The sequence below is a fragment of the Battus philenor genome, unplaced genomic scaffold (assembly GCF_028537555.1).
Source record: "Battus philenor isolate CCGP_79_NKW_IND1 unplaced genomic scaffold, ilBatPhil1.0.hap1 SCAF_3, whole genome shotgun sequence".
NCBI classification, from domain to species: domain Eukaryota; kingdom Metazoa; phylum Arthropoda; class Insecta; order Lepidoptera; family Papilionidae; genus Battus; species Battus philenor.
In genome coordinates this window covers 10,453,171-10,467,334 of record NW_027181693.1, presented here as the reverse complement: position 1 = coordinate 10,467,334, position 14,164 = coordinate 10,453,171, and the positions used below count along the sequence as shown (strand labels likewise).

The window sequence follows — 14,164 nt, the reverse complement described above, 5'->3', positions numbered from 1 at the left end:
AGTTTAAGAATATATATTGACGATAAGAGCCTAACATTCTCTTTTATAACCATTGGTTTTTTTATCTCTTCTTACTTTTAATGATTTGTTGTAGAAATTTAATAAGCGTAAGGTAATGGAGCAGAGGTATGGAATGGTTTCTCTGCCTCAGTGTTTCTATTCTAATATAATGTAAGTTGTCTTAGACCTATCAATACCATTACTATGTTAGTTAGAAATAATAAATGAAATGAAAAAATAAATGAAAAAATAGGACATATTTCCAAGTAACCGCTTTCTTTGTCGATTAATTGCCTTTAGAATAAACAATGATTACTTATAACTGAAGTTCCAATTTCGTTTAACACTGATGAATTATTTTTTTAGTTGATGCTAAATAAATGACAGCGAGAAACAGGTGTTTTAACTTACTTTTGGTTAAATAAATTGGAAAAAAATATTTTAACCGTTTCCTTGCTATCCATGGTATGGTGGAAAGAATCTTCTTCGTGCATTAACAAAATGGTTTCAAAACTCTTTGTAGAATGTATCACGTTCTCGATATTTGCGCTTAGCATTATATTCGGCGAAAATACTTTATGTATTTGCTGTATTCAACTATGAGCCTTGCTATACTCCAATGTTTGAGTACAAGTTTCTCAAATTAAAGTAATGTGCTTAAACCACGAAGTGGACTCGGTAATTATTTTTGTTAAAATTAAATTAAAATTATCGAAATCAAAAAGACTATTACTACATCCATTGATAAAAGATAGCATAAAATAATTAGCAATATTATGTCGTGACCTCATTAACTACATTCAACGAGTATCAAGGTTTAAATGACGTTATGGTTACAAACTAACGTGCAGCCTTATGTAAGGAAACCAAAATGAAGTTATTTAAAAGTAACCAAGTATATGAACTGGCTTGTATTCAGAGGTTAGTTAAGGTAATAAAATATACCGCAATATTCATAATATAAGGTATGCATATATATATATATATATATATATATATATATATATATATAAATCTATATATATACGTATATATTTATTTATATCTTATGCTTATTCTAAACTTCGTATGTTATATATGTTATAGCAATATTATAAACGAACTTGGCTAAGCTTTACAGGCAAAATGTTAAGTTAGCTACGTACTCCAGACAAGTTTCTTTATTTTTTAGCTTTAGTTTTTTTTTCATTTTTATGGTTTGCCATTACTGCTCGAAAATCACAATATAGGAATTAGAGATAAAATGCATAAAATTAGATACAATGAATAATTAAATATAAAAAATTTACATACGTTATGCATTGTGCATATTTAAACATTTTTAGTTAATTTATTATATTATTGAATAATTTTTAACAACAAATGATTACCAGCGAAGATTATTAGCGAATAGCATTAGAGCGTACTGTAAGGCTGTGGCAGCAGTGTCGTGACCCTTCAAGAAAAAATATAAAGGTTATATTTTCAGAAAAGCCGCACTTATTAATACATTAACAATTGTATGACGAATCCTTACTCCATACATAAAAGTAACCACTTCTTCTTTAATTCCATCTGCATCGATTGCTCCATATCTTTCTGCTACAAGGAGTAAAACCAACATAGCCCGTCTTTTTTACCAGCATATACTTACTTAATAATTTCTTCTCCAGCACTGTTTATCACTTTGAAATAATCGTAATAAAAATGTAAATCACGGGACACCAACACACAAGAAAATGGTAAACAAGGTAAAAAGAATTATTGTGCGATACGGAATTTTAAATAAACCAATTTAGAAACTAGGAAAGTAAGAAGTATTCGCAAAATGAATCTAACACTATAATATAATTATTTTTTTAATATAATAATACTAATGAAAAGGATTTAAAAACAATAAGCAAGGTTGAAGACGCCTTTAACTTATTAGAGCTACAATGATCACTAAATTACTGCTTTCCTTTACAAATATATCTAATAAAAGATTAATTTTTTTCTTGTTTGATATTAATATTTATTCTTTTTTATGAAAGTATGTATGTGTTTGTTAATAAATTCCTAAGTCAACCATATGACGTCAAACTAGCGCTAAGCTATGGACGACCAGCACCACTTATCAAATTATAACAATGAAATTGAATCTCAGAAAAGAAAAAACAAAGAGGGGATAGACAAACGTGAATTTTTAAGAAGATAAATCTATCTAAGCATAGTTTTAAATTATTGTTAGAACTGAACATAAGTTAACAAAATTTCACCAATAGATAATACATTCAACATAAAAAAAACGGTTTCGCACAACGTTCTGCGATACAAAGCGTTCATGACCTTGACGTAGATGAAGGTTCATTCATTATCTCGATAATTGACTTGGCTACGGCGCCTCCAAATCAAAACACGGAAATATCTACGCATTACCGCTCGTTGCCTGCTGTTGAGTAGTAATTCGTGAGTACTCTGCGTGGTACTCAGGAAGTCAGCTTCTAAAACAAAGCTTCCCAAAGTAGTCCTGGTGGACTCCCAGGAACTCACAGGAGACTTTATAGGGGACTACGTTGAAGTAACAGAAGCGGCAGTATATTTTTACATTTCAATTTTCTAAACATAAAAGGTGAACTGGAAACAAATTTATTTTAATTTTCGAACTCTAATAGAAAATTCTTGCCGATATCGAGTTGTTGCAGTTTTAAAATTAAAAAAGGGACGACATTCAGTCCTAAAATTTCGTGAACCTAATTTTCTTTTAATTTTAATTTTCTCTGATTGTTTAGTTTATTATGTTAGCCGACAGTAATAAAATATAATAATAAATTGTAAAATCACACTAACATTTATAAACACAACATTGAAGTGATGTTCAATATAAGTTATTAATTAATAAGTAGATATATCACGGAACAGATAAGAGTGTGGATTTATTATGTTTCACAGAAATATGAGCAGTTTCGTTTGAAATATAGTGACAATAACACTCGTCCAAAAAATGATTTTCTTTCTGTTATATTTTACTGCATTTTTGATTTTTATTCACCTGTTATTAAATTATAATCGAAAAGCAGTGCTGATAAGAAAGATTCCCGGATTTAAAGACCATTTCATTTTTGGAAATGCTTTAGAGGCTATAAGATCTCCAGGTGAGGTGTTATTTAATAGATATTTAATAAAAAAAAACGTTAAAAAACGGTCATGAACCATAAGTATATCATACTTACGGCATTATTTATTTGCGACTCTCTCATTTCTTGCCTCATTTTAAGCCCTCGTTATCGAATTTTTATATGCTTTTTAATTTTCTATGTGATATACAAAAACGTTACGAAAATTAGATAATTATAATTATCTTCGCGTTTTTACTTTTGTTTAATACTGTGTTTTCAATTTTATCAACTATTTTTTTATTTTAATCGTTCCCATTTCTCAAATCAAAATTATGTCTAACGCTTTTCATAACCATTATAGCAGCCGTAGGAAGTTAACTGATGGAAGTAGTAATCTTCGTGGGTCCATTTTAAACATTACAAAGTAAAAATATAAGTTAATTAATATACAGCAATGATAAAAGAAAGAAATAACCACTAAAATGTAAGATAGTTTTAGGATTAGTACAAGATTTAGAATAGGTTGTTAAAAAGTTATAAAAAGGCGTGGTGTCCAGTCACCAATAATAGTAGAAAAGTGTAACTTTATGCCTTAAAAACCGTTTTCACTTATTAAATTCCAAAACCACTCACGTTCATCAGAGAATCTGGAATTAGCATGCATAATTTCCTTGACAAATTAATTAATATGTATGTTTAAAAGAGTTAATTAATTTTCCTTTATCGGTAAGAAAGAATAAAACCCAGTGCCTACACTTAGTCTGGCCACAAACACATATTTATGAATTTGGAATCTGTCATTTTTATACGATTGCTCATTGTGTTGTCTTATTTTCGCACACATATATTGTAAAATATTTTGTTATATTTAAACAGGGCGGGGTGAGATAGGGAACCAAATCGCTATGATTGCATTACGTAAAGTAGTTATTTATGGTCCTCCATTTGCTTGGTATCAGTCAAATGTTTGTGTACCGGTCTATTGATATATACAAAGAAACCTCTGCTTGGGACAGAAAGTGATCTAGCTGTCCATGTAGTGTTCGCACGAAAAAAGCGATCAAAGCAGAAAGAAGGAATTTTTAGAAATCTCTCCTAAAGCGAAAATTTTTTTCTGGGAAGATGAAGATATAGTACCCTTCCTTGTAAAAATACGCGATATGGTTCTCCATGTCGCGTATTTTAAAAGATGACTTAAGACTTGCAGCATAGTGATTTATTAATTGATAATTAAAAAAGAATAGGGTGGTAAAATGTAAACAAATATTTAAGCGGTACGCAAAAAGATGTCATAGACACATTTTTTTAAGAATATGAATTTTTTACAATTAAAGAAATATTTTAACAAATAAAATGACCGTATTTATGCAAGATGATGTAAACTAGCTTCCCAGTTAGTCAACACAATGACATTATATGTGTTCACTGATAGTTTTGTAGGGTTTTAGCTATGAAGGAGTGACTGAGTCATATTTTTATGAAAAAGTTATCGAAAAATAGGCACAAGTTCTTGAGAAGGTAAGCATCCTTATAAACGTCATGTTGAATAACCACGAATGGTCCTTTCAGCAAGATTTAGCCCTTGGTCGTAAAGCTCCATCCACCCAATCTTGGTAAGAGGCGATGTATGAACAGGGTATAAATAAAAGTTATAAAGTGAAAGATATTGTGAAGAAAGGAAGAAGCGAGAATGCTAGATTATGTGCAGGATAAGAGAAGAAAAATGAGAAAAAAAAATCTAAAAAAAATATTTCGTAAGCTAAGTCATAGATTAGGATATGGAAACGAAAAGCCCTTAAAAAGGGGACCATAGAAAAAAATCTTAGAAAGGAACGTTTCGGACTTCATCAGAGGTGAAGACTAAGTCATCTAGTCCTGATCAAAATCACAATCCAGTTTATTAAGTAAACTGGGTTGTGATTTATGGTCAGTTTTGCTTTAAATGCCTTGATAATTTTTAGTCCCTAGAATAATTCATACGGTTGGCAGTGAATAATTTTCCCAAAGGAAGAGCTCGTGCTGCTATTGTTGACTGGCTTCAAAGCTTCAAGGTGTATATTTCAACCAATGGAGACCACTTCTACTAAGCTTTGTATATTTTAATAGTTTTATATTATTTTATAAATTTAGTTTAATAAAATAATATAAAACTAATAATATAATACATTAGTAATAAATATTACTTACAATATAGTAATGTCGTTTTTCTTTCTAACGATATTTATGGCAAGGCTAAGAACAACAATTAGTTGTTTACTTTTGCTTATAACTCAGTGATTATTGTTATCTACATAGATTTTTTTATATGTACTCTGTATTGCAAGGAATCTAGAATATGTTTCTCGTATATTTATTTCCATATAGACAATATTTAGCCCTTGGCAGTGAGAATATTAATTCAACGTATATTAATAGTTCATAACATTTTGTCTTATCAGGTTATAACTCAAGGTTAACGATGATTTCGCTACGTTATTTTTTATATGTGAATTCTAGACGTCACCGCATTATAACGGATAAGTGATATGATAATTTAAAAGATAATGTTTATATTTAAAAAAAAAATTAAATATAGTTTATTTTTAATTTATCGAAAGTTATAAAAATACTCTAATATCTGTTTAATTGCTTAATATTTATATTTGAAAAACTAGATAAATTATATACAATAAAAAATTAGTAGAAAATGGGACTAATATTTATAAAATATTTTACTTTATACAATTACATTACTTTAAACAATTGTCACTTTCAGACGCCTAATGACGTTAAATGTAACAAAAATTGTCTGTTGTAGTGGAACTTTTCAGTTATACAAGAGAATTAGCGAAGAAACATAATGGCATATACAGATTCTGGGGTTTTCAGCTCGGATATGTTTTCATTTATAACCCGGAAGACGTTGAAGTGAGTTCTAAAGAGTACTTTAATATATTCTCTTTTTTGTTTATTTATTTCACTTAAGTAATACTATTTACAGTGACCACTTGTATACATCGTGAGAAGGATGGTTAAATGGCTCAATTTTATAGAAACTAGAATAAAATTGAATCAATGTTCCGAATGTGCCTTAATCAGAGAGAAACTTACAACAAAATCAGACGGTTTTTTGTCTTTTTTCACAATGATATGGTGAAAAAAACCACTTAATACAGTAGTAGAGCAATTCACACTGTAAAACTTTCACGCTGTAGGATATGAATAGGATTTTTTTACAAGTTTTTTTTAATAAACTTCTGAAATTTATTGCAACTAAGCTGCCCGCCAAAGGGGTACTAATTTTATGAAACAAGACAAGGATATAATTTACTTAGTCTGTTCCAAAAGCACAGAGAATTTTTTTATTTCCACGGATTAAGTATATGCATCAGGTATGTATTAGAAGTTCGTTCGAATGGAACGATCAATGAGGAATATATCATCTGTAATGTATGCGCTGTTTGCACTACGCAATCCGTAAGAAACACCTGAATTTGTCGAACAACAAAAATTGGATTTTGCACCATGATAACGTTCCAGGCGATTAGATATATCTGTTCTTGTATGTGACTTTAAGCAAAAAAATAAAAAAACAAACAACTTACTTATGATGCCGCAGTCACCGTATTTTCCCGACCGTGTCTCCTGCGGCTTTTTCTTTTTTGAATCTCAAGATACTCATGAAACCACGCTATAATTGACCAGATAAAAACGACTGAAAACCGAAAAATATATCGCCTTAAATGTATCAAATTTGAAAGCGATTACTTTGAAGGCACATTGGGGGCAGAATTTTGACAAAATACATGTTAAACAATTAATGATTGATTATAAAAAAGTATAAAATTCGCGATACTTTTTGAACAGACCTCTTATGACAATTTATTTTTAAAAGTAATTGTTAATAATATAATTACAATTTATAGGTAATCCTGTCGAGCATGAAACATCATCAGAAGAGTGAAGTATACAGGTTTTTGAGGCCATGGTTGAAAGATGGATTGCTATTGAGTTACGGTTAGTTTCTTCACCTTCTCCGTAGCAAATTATTATCATTATTAAAATTGTGTAAAGATATAAGTGTGGTGTATCAAACATATAGTTTTATTTATTTATGGCGGTACAGCAATTGTTTGTAAAATACAAAAGCTCGATAATAACGTTTACTGTTCTCTTCACGGCACTCACGTGTTACTTAAACGGATAAAATAACGCAGCACACTATTTCATTCTTCTGTAACACGTTTTTTAAACGTTTCGTCGGTCATTTCGTAAGATATTGTACAAATGATAAACGCTTGTGTGCATCTTTATTTCCGGTGATAAGGAGCGGATGATGGCAGTAGATAGAAAGAACCCATACCCCTCTAGAAACAAATTAGAAACGTCGTATGACTTGTTACAAATCATAACCTTTATGTTCAAGAATAAAGGGAATGGTAAACATCCTGTGGTCTCATTATGTAAAGCAGGTTCGGTACAAAGTTTACATCTGATGATAGCACCAATCTATCAAATCTTTATCGAGCTTATTGTCCTGTTAGTAGATAGTCATTTTTTAGCAGTATGTCTAATTAGTCTTTATCATGAAGTGATAAAAAGTTTCTATGTATGTGTGTATAAAAGAGTTTATTATTATTTTCTCACCAAGAAAAAATCCAACTTCGAATAAAGATATAATTCGCCGAATCTACCTCGGACATTTGGGAAGCTCTGAAAGATCTTTTCGCCCAAAATGCTGCAGTGTCTTAAGACGCCAGTGTTGCTAGTTATAACATAGGGATCCGACACGTGGTCGCCAACGATTTTTCTCATTAAACGCTCACCCAGAGAGCAATGGAGAGTGTTATGTTCGAAGCTTTGCAGTAAGATCAAATCAGAAATGAGGAGATTGACCGAAGAATCAAAGTTACAGACGAAGCTCGAAGAATTGTTCGTTTGAAGTGGCACATCTTTCGTGCAACCGACAACCGTTGGAGTCGAAAGATTCTGGTGAAGATTGTTGAGTGGCGATCACGAGCAAGTAGACGCGGAGTGGGTAGGCCAGACACTAGGCGGATTGACGACATAGTCAAGCTGGAAGCTGGATGCCAGCAGCGAAAGATCGGTCATTCCCATGCATCCACCCTGTAGCGAGTGTCTATAGACTGAAAAGAAAAAAAAATTGAATATTCCATATTTTCCTTTACGTACGCATGCTATCATGTTAATATTCAGAATCAATTGCTATCCGTGGCAAATGTATACCTTTGAATCTCATACATATCATATACCGTTCCCTAAAGAAATATTGTATGTAACTGTTTTAGGTAGTGCTAATAAGTGCTATAATATCCAATAAATATTAAACATTATCACCGTACTCTTTAGTATAAAACAATATTTGTTCAAACTAATAGGACTACATACTAATTTGGACCTTGATGTCACGATATGTGAACCAAACATTTCGCTCGCGTTCATAATGGGCATTATTTTTGGTAAATGGAAAAAGTACTTTGAAAATATAGCAAATGATTCAAAACAGACATTTTCATAATTACCGTGAGATGTTTTGGGAGAATTCCATATAATTTCGCAATTTATTACTTACGCTTGGCTGGCAGAAAACTACCAATGGTTTTATTATATAATTAATGTTCTCATCTCTAAAACCTTAAATATAAATGTATGGGATATTCATGAAATTCCCATTGCTGACCCGTCTGTGTTTATTAATAATTCACCGCATTCAAGTTCGTTTTTCATTCTAGGAAAAAAATGGCAAGAGCGCCGGAAGATTCTCACCCCGGCTTTTCACTTCAACATTTTACGCAGGTATTTTGCGAGCCTTGAGACAAATACAAGCAGACTAATAAACACCTTGAACCAAAATTTAAACGTTAATGTGGATATAGTGCCCATTATTTCCGAATATACACTAAATAGCATTTGTGGTACGTACATACATTATATATTATTCATCGTAGAATTTTATGATTATTTTAGGGTATTAAAGTACCAAATTGTTTATTTTTAATCAGTACGCTATTAAAACAGATTGTATTTAATTAGTGTTATATAATGTTATATACATATAGGTTGATCCATAAATGATCAACCCGAAATCGGGGACAGGGTATATAGTGGCTAACTGCAAAATATTAATAAAAAAATCTAGTCACAAATTTTTATAATTACCTTTCAAAATTATAAATCTATTTCTTTTGGGTTCCTACAAACTGTTATTATTAGTATTATTACAAATCTTTTATCGTCTCGTCTGACATTGAATATGAATTCAATAAATTTTAAACTGAATTCAAGATGTGTAAATTTTAAAATGTCATCATACATTTACAGAATCGGCGATGGGTACAACGATCAAAGATGATGCTGCGGGGAAATCATATAAGAAAGCAATTCATGAGTTAGGATACTTGTTAGTACAAAGATTTATCAGAATTTATTATTACGCAGATTCTATATTTAAGTTCAGTTCTTTTGCTAAACAGCAAAACGAATGTCTATCTATTGTTCACAATTTTACCCAAAAAGTTATAAACGACAGAAAAAAATTTGTTATGGAAAACGGAATCGATTTATCTAATACTTATGACGAGAAAACTTATGATGATTTCAAATTAATGTACAGCAAGAAGAAGAAAATCGCTATGCTAGATTTGCTTATCACAGCCGAAAAAGACGGTTTAATAGATTCCGAAGGTATCGAAGAAGAAGTTGATACATTCATGTTCGAGGTAAGATATGAGTGAAAAATTTCATTTTTTTGAACATCGTTCGTTCAACTATGTAAAAAAAAATTAACGGTACAGACTAAGGTGAATTGTTTAGATACGTAACGTTCGCGGTATTCGTGCCGAGGATGCACTGTCGATTTTCGCTTATGGATGATCATTACAGAAACAGAATATCTATTTCACTCACAACAGTGTTCTTCGTTCGGTATTTCCTTTCTATAGATCGATAAAATGACCTCTAAACAAAGATAACATTTGGTATATAAAAATATCATTTCTCCTACAACGTATATTTACATTTGCGAATCGTAAGCATGATTTTAATTTTATTATCTTAAATACCTACCTTTTTTCACTCGTGGGGAAATCCTGCATTTTATACCCCTCTGCTGCGGGGGCAACGAAAGGGTTATGCCAGAGTTCGACCGGCTAACACCCCACGGTCTTCTTGAACGCCTTTTGTTGAAACTACGGGAACGCTATCGCATACTACCGTAGAATCTAAAATACCTAGCTAGCTCAATATCTAAAGCGATACTTAAATAAAACGAAAGTAAAAACTTTTTCAAAAATGTTATCAAAATTATTTATATTACATGCTAATCTATTATTTTAATTTTAAACTATTGCCCATAACAATGATGAAAAATGTCGTTTCTCGTCAATATAAGGACAAGTTCACAACTGTATATAGATATTATTTTCTTTGAAAAAATTTTCTTAGTATACGTTACAATTGCTGTATTTATTTTAGTCCGTTTTCTGTTTTGTTATTTTTTACGTAATATTTTTACAGGGTCACGATACTACTGCGTCAGGGTTGACCTACTGTTTAATGTTAATTGCGAACCATCCTGATGTACAGGTAATTAAATTAATTATATCTACGACAAGCAAGTCTGTAATTTTAAGTGATAAGTTCATCTTTTTTAAATTAACAAAGATTAGAAATTATATTTCTCTGTCCCTAAAATATTTTTTTTTTAAAAATAATAAAGATTACTTTTGATTCAGTGTTAATAATTTGTAAAGTAAAATAAAGCTTGATTAATTTGTTTATTAACAAATATTTTATCTCTTATCATTTTTATACTCGATAGATAAGGTTATCCAGAAAGGAACATGATAGGTATGTAGCAACTTTACTTAAAGAATATAAACTAACCAATGCCAAAAATTTACTATGGCGTAAAAATTTTTAATTAAAGTGTTCACAAGAATAATAAACTAAATATGCTCAATTAATGGACTGCAATTATGAGGAACTAGTTTAATCACGAATTACAGGTTTTACACAGCAGTAAAATAGATAGCGGAAGAATAATTAACAAATATTATCTTAAAATATAAATGCAGAATTTTAATCTTCAAACAAAAAAGACAAAAATCCTTTATAATTACTAGCTGCTCCTGCAAACGTTGCTTTACCATATACATTATTTTTAGCGTGTGAAAATGTGGTATATAAATAAAAAAGACGAAGAAAGATAAAATAACAAAAGACTAAATGTTATTTTTCATTTCGTACAATTTATGCCTTGAAATTCTAAATATCATTTATTACAGAAATAAAATTTAAAAAAAGCAATAACAATCCCTGATTGTTATTGTATGTACATGGTAAGTGATTAATTATCGAAAGCCAATAGGAAAATTATTGAAGTAATATTACTAATATTATTATTAAAAATAGGGGTTGATAGTAAAAAGGGTTGTATGTATTTTGTATGTTAAATGCAAAAAATATAAAAACCAAACATTTTTTCTTTTAAATATATTATAGTTTATAACGGATTCTCAGGCCTGTTGCATATTCATATGAAACTTCATAAAAATTCGGTGAAACCGTTTAACAAGAATATGCATCTAAATATACACATATATTTATGCCATGAATTTTTGGACAGTGATATTTTAGAAATAAATAAAAGGGATCTAATAAAGTTTTTTCAATTATCGAAAATCAATGTATCTATTAATAATAATAGAAGTTAAAAAACATAAGTTTTTGAAATTATTTCCTCACAGCAAAAAATAGTAGCCGAGCTCAAAGAGATATACGGTGAAACTAAAAGAGCTACAACCATAGAGGACTTTAACGACATGCGATATATGGATCGTTGCATTAAGGAAGCCATGCGACTCTACCCACCAGTGCCTTTTATAAGCCGCAAAATAAACGAAGAAATTAAATTAAGTAAGTGTGTGTGTGTCTGACCATTATATTAAGATAAGATTCTATTTAATTCAAAAACACTAGATATTTTTCTGCTGTGTGGGTCCGGCGTAGAATAAGCCCATCCCATTTTCTTCCATGGGTGTTGGTGCTTGTAAGAGGTGACAGAAGGATCGGTTTCATAAGGATAGCAGCCACGTCCTTTGCGTACCATGACACCACACTGCGAGCGCCAAACCAATGTATGGTACACCAAAGAAATCTGCCCAACCAAAACCAAAGAAAACTGTCTGCTCCTCTGCTGTCCTCATACTGAAGCTAGGGTAACAACAGTGGGGCAAGGCGCGCTAAGAATCCCCGGGAAAGGCCCGGCTACCATTATCACCTACCATTAGCCCTGGCAACATATAAAGTGAGGACGTGGCATTCTGATGAGAGGCTGTGAATTGGAGGAAGAATTGAACAGGTTACACTGGAAAATCTTCGGATTATCAGAAGTCTGCAGAAAGGAATATGATATTATAAGTTTTAAATCAGATATTGTTCCAAGGAGGCCACGGGTTTCATGTCTACAAGTCCCTTGTCCACAACGTTGTCAAAATCGAGAGTGTGCGGACTTCTATTCCTTCCGATGATAAGTTGGAGGCAATCTATAAGGACGTTAGCTATATGTGTCTGTATAACTCACATCACTATTGTTATAGAGGACTTGAACGCAAGGCTGCGTATATGTTACGAAGCTGCAAATAGCGCAGTTTAGATTTAGACAACATCTTCTTGTAATATTCAATAAAATCACCTAGCAGTGGGCGTCATGATGAGATTCTGTTGCTATACTTATGACGTTCTGATGTCCATTTCTATTAAATGAGGATATTAGAATATTACGTCTCTGTAAAACACGACTGTAGTAATTATTTACGTTTGTGGTGAAAAAGCATATGACAAAATATATTGAATTTACAACATTATTTTTATCGTATACTTTTTTATTTAGCATTAATAAAAATATTCTAGAATATAATTTAAATTTTAGGTAATTACATAGTGCCGGCTGGAACTCTCTGCCACATCCATATTTATGATCTGCATCGATGCGAGTCTTTGTTCCCCAATCCGACAAAATTTGACCCTGATAGGTTTTTGCCTGAAAACATCGGTGATCGTCATAATTACGCTTATATACCATTTAGCGCAGGACCACGAAACTGTATTGGTATGTCCTTCTCAACTTTTCTGTAATAAAGTATTATGTTATGGTGTAAGGTACTTCGGAAATTACAGCGAGAAATTCGGCTTGGCTTAGTCTAAACGTTATTTTTGCTATTTTTTTGGTCACTGGTTGACAAAGATAACGCACTACAGAAGCGACCCCAACTGATCTTTGCCTTATGTCATTCATATCTGTTCGATATGTCAAATGAAATGTCGGGATCTATAATATTAATAAATATTGATTATTGATCACGTTTACGTAGTACAGTACTTTAATCAACGTTAATTAATGTCTTTCCAGGGCAAAAGTTTGCAATGATGCAAATGAAATCTATGCTCTCCGCTGTATTGAGAAACTACGAGGTGCTTCCTGTTACCAGCTGCTCGGATCTGCGTTTTCAATCTGATTTGGTATTGAGGAATTCCGAACCAGTTTACGCGAGATTTGTTAAAAGAAAATTTAGTATCTAAAATCAATAGGGTGTATAAAAAATAAATATTTTTACACATCATCCAATCGTCATACTTGCACCCAAGTACTTCCAATTATATTTAAAAAATTCAATAAATCGATATCAGCAACACAAAATTTACTAAAAATTTTATAATACAATTATTTCATTGAATGTCAGTATTAGTATCAATATACATAGTCTTATGTAGTACTTTCTATTATTTTCACATACCCATTATGAAATTAAATTGGCAACTACATTTTTTTTTTTAAATATAATGATACAAAAATTTATTTGTTAACCAGTAAGTTATATTTTAATATAGAAATAGGTAGGTAAAGAGTGTTAAATAAAAACTAAAAACCCAGTAAAGGTTCAGTTTTTACTAAGTGGAAAGTGACAGTGGTGAGTGGTGTCAGCTTTATAGGAATTTATAATAAAATTTAAAATAAGCGTGGGTAGGTAATAAGAATGATAATAATATTTTTATATTACTTAACATTTCTCGTTATAATTGCGCTC

General features: G+C 31.1%; 1 protein-coding gene across 1 annotated transcript; it reads left to right on the top strand.

The window, feature by feature from the left end:
- Nucleotides 1-2,941: 2,941 nt before the first annotated feature.
- On the top strand, nt 2,942-13,812 carry LOC137926935 (cytochrome P450 4C1-like). The gene is made up of 9 exons (XM_068770683.1): nt 2,942-3,113; nt 5,875-5,984; nt 6,983-7,073; nt 8,810-8,992; nt 9,399-9,796; nt 10,593-10,661; nt 11,825-11,993; nt 13,009-13,188; nt 13,489-13,812. The coding sequence occupies exons 1-9, from the start codon at nt 2,963-2,965 to the stop codon at nt 13,656-13,658; spliced, it is 1,521 nt and encodes a 506-aa protein (XP_068626784.1). The 5' UTR covers nt 2,942-2,962; the 3' UTR covers nt 13,659-13,812.
- Nucleotides 13,813-14,164: the final 352 nt, after the last annotated feature.

What these genes read in the sequence shown, in the direction of transcription:
- LOC137926935 (XM_068770683.1), top strand. Translation starts at nt 2,963, where the DNA reads ATGATTTTCTTTCTGTTATATTTTACTGCATTTTTGATTTTTATTCAC. An exon ending in ATAACCCGGAAGACGTTGAA is followed by an intron (nt 5,985 to 6,982) that starts GTGAGTTCTAAA and finishes TACAATTTATAG; the next exon opens with GTAATCCTGTCGAGCATGAA. An exon ending in AAACGAAGAAATTAAATTAA is followed by an intron (nt 11,994 to 13,008) that starts GTAAGTGTGTGT and finishes TTTAAATTTTAG; the next exon opens with GTAATTACATAGTGCCGGCT.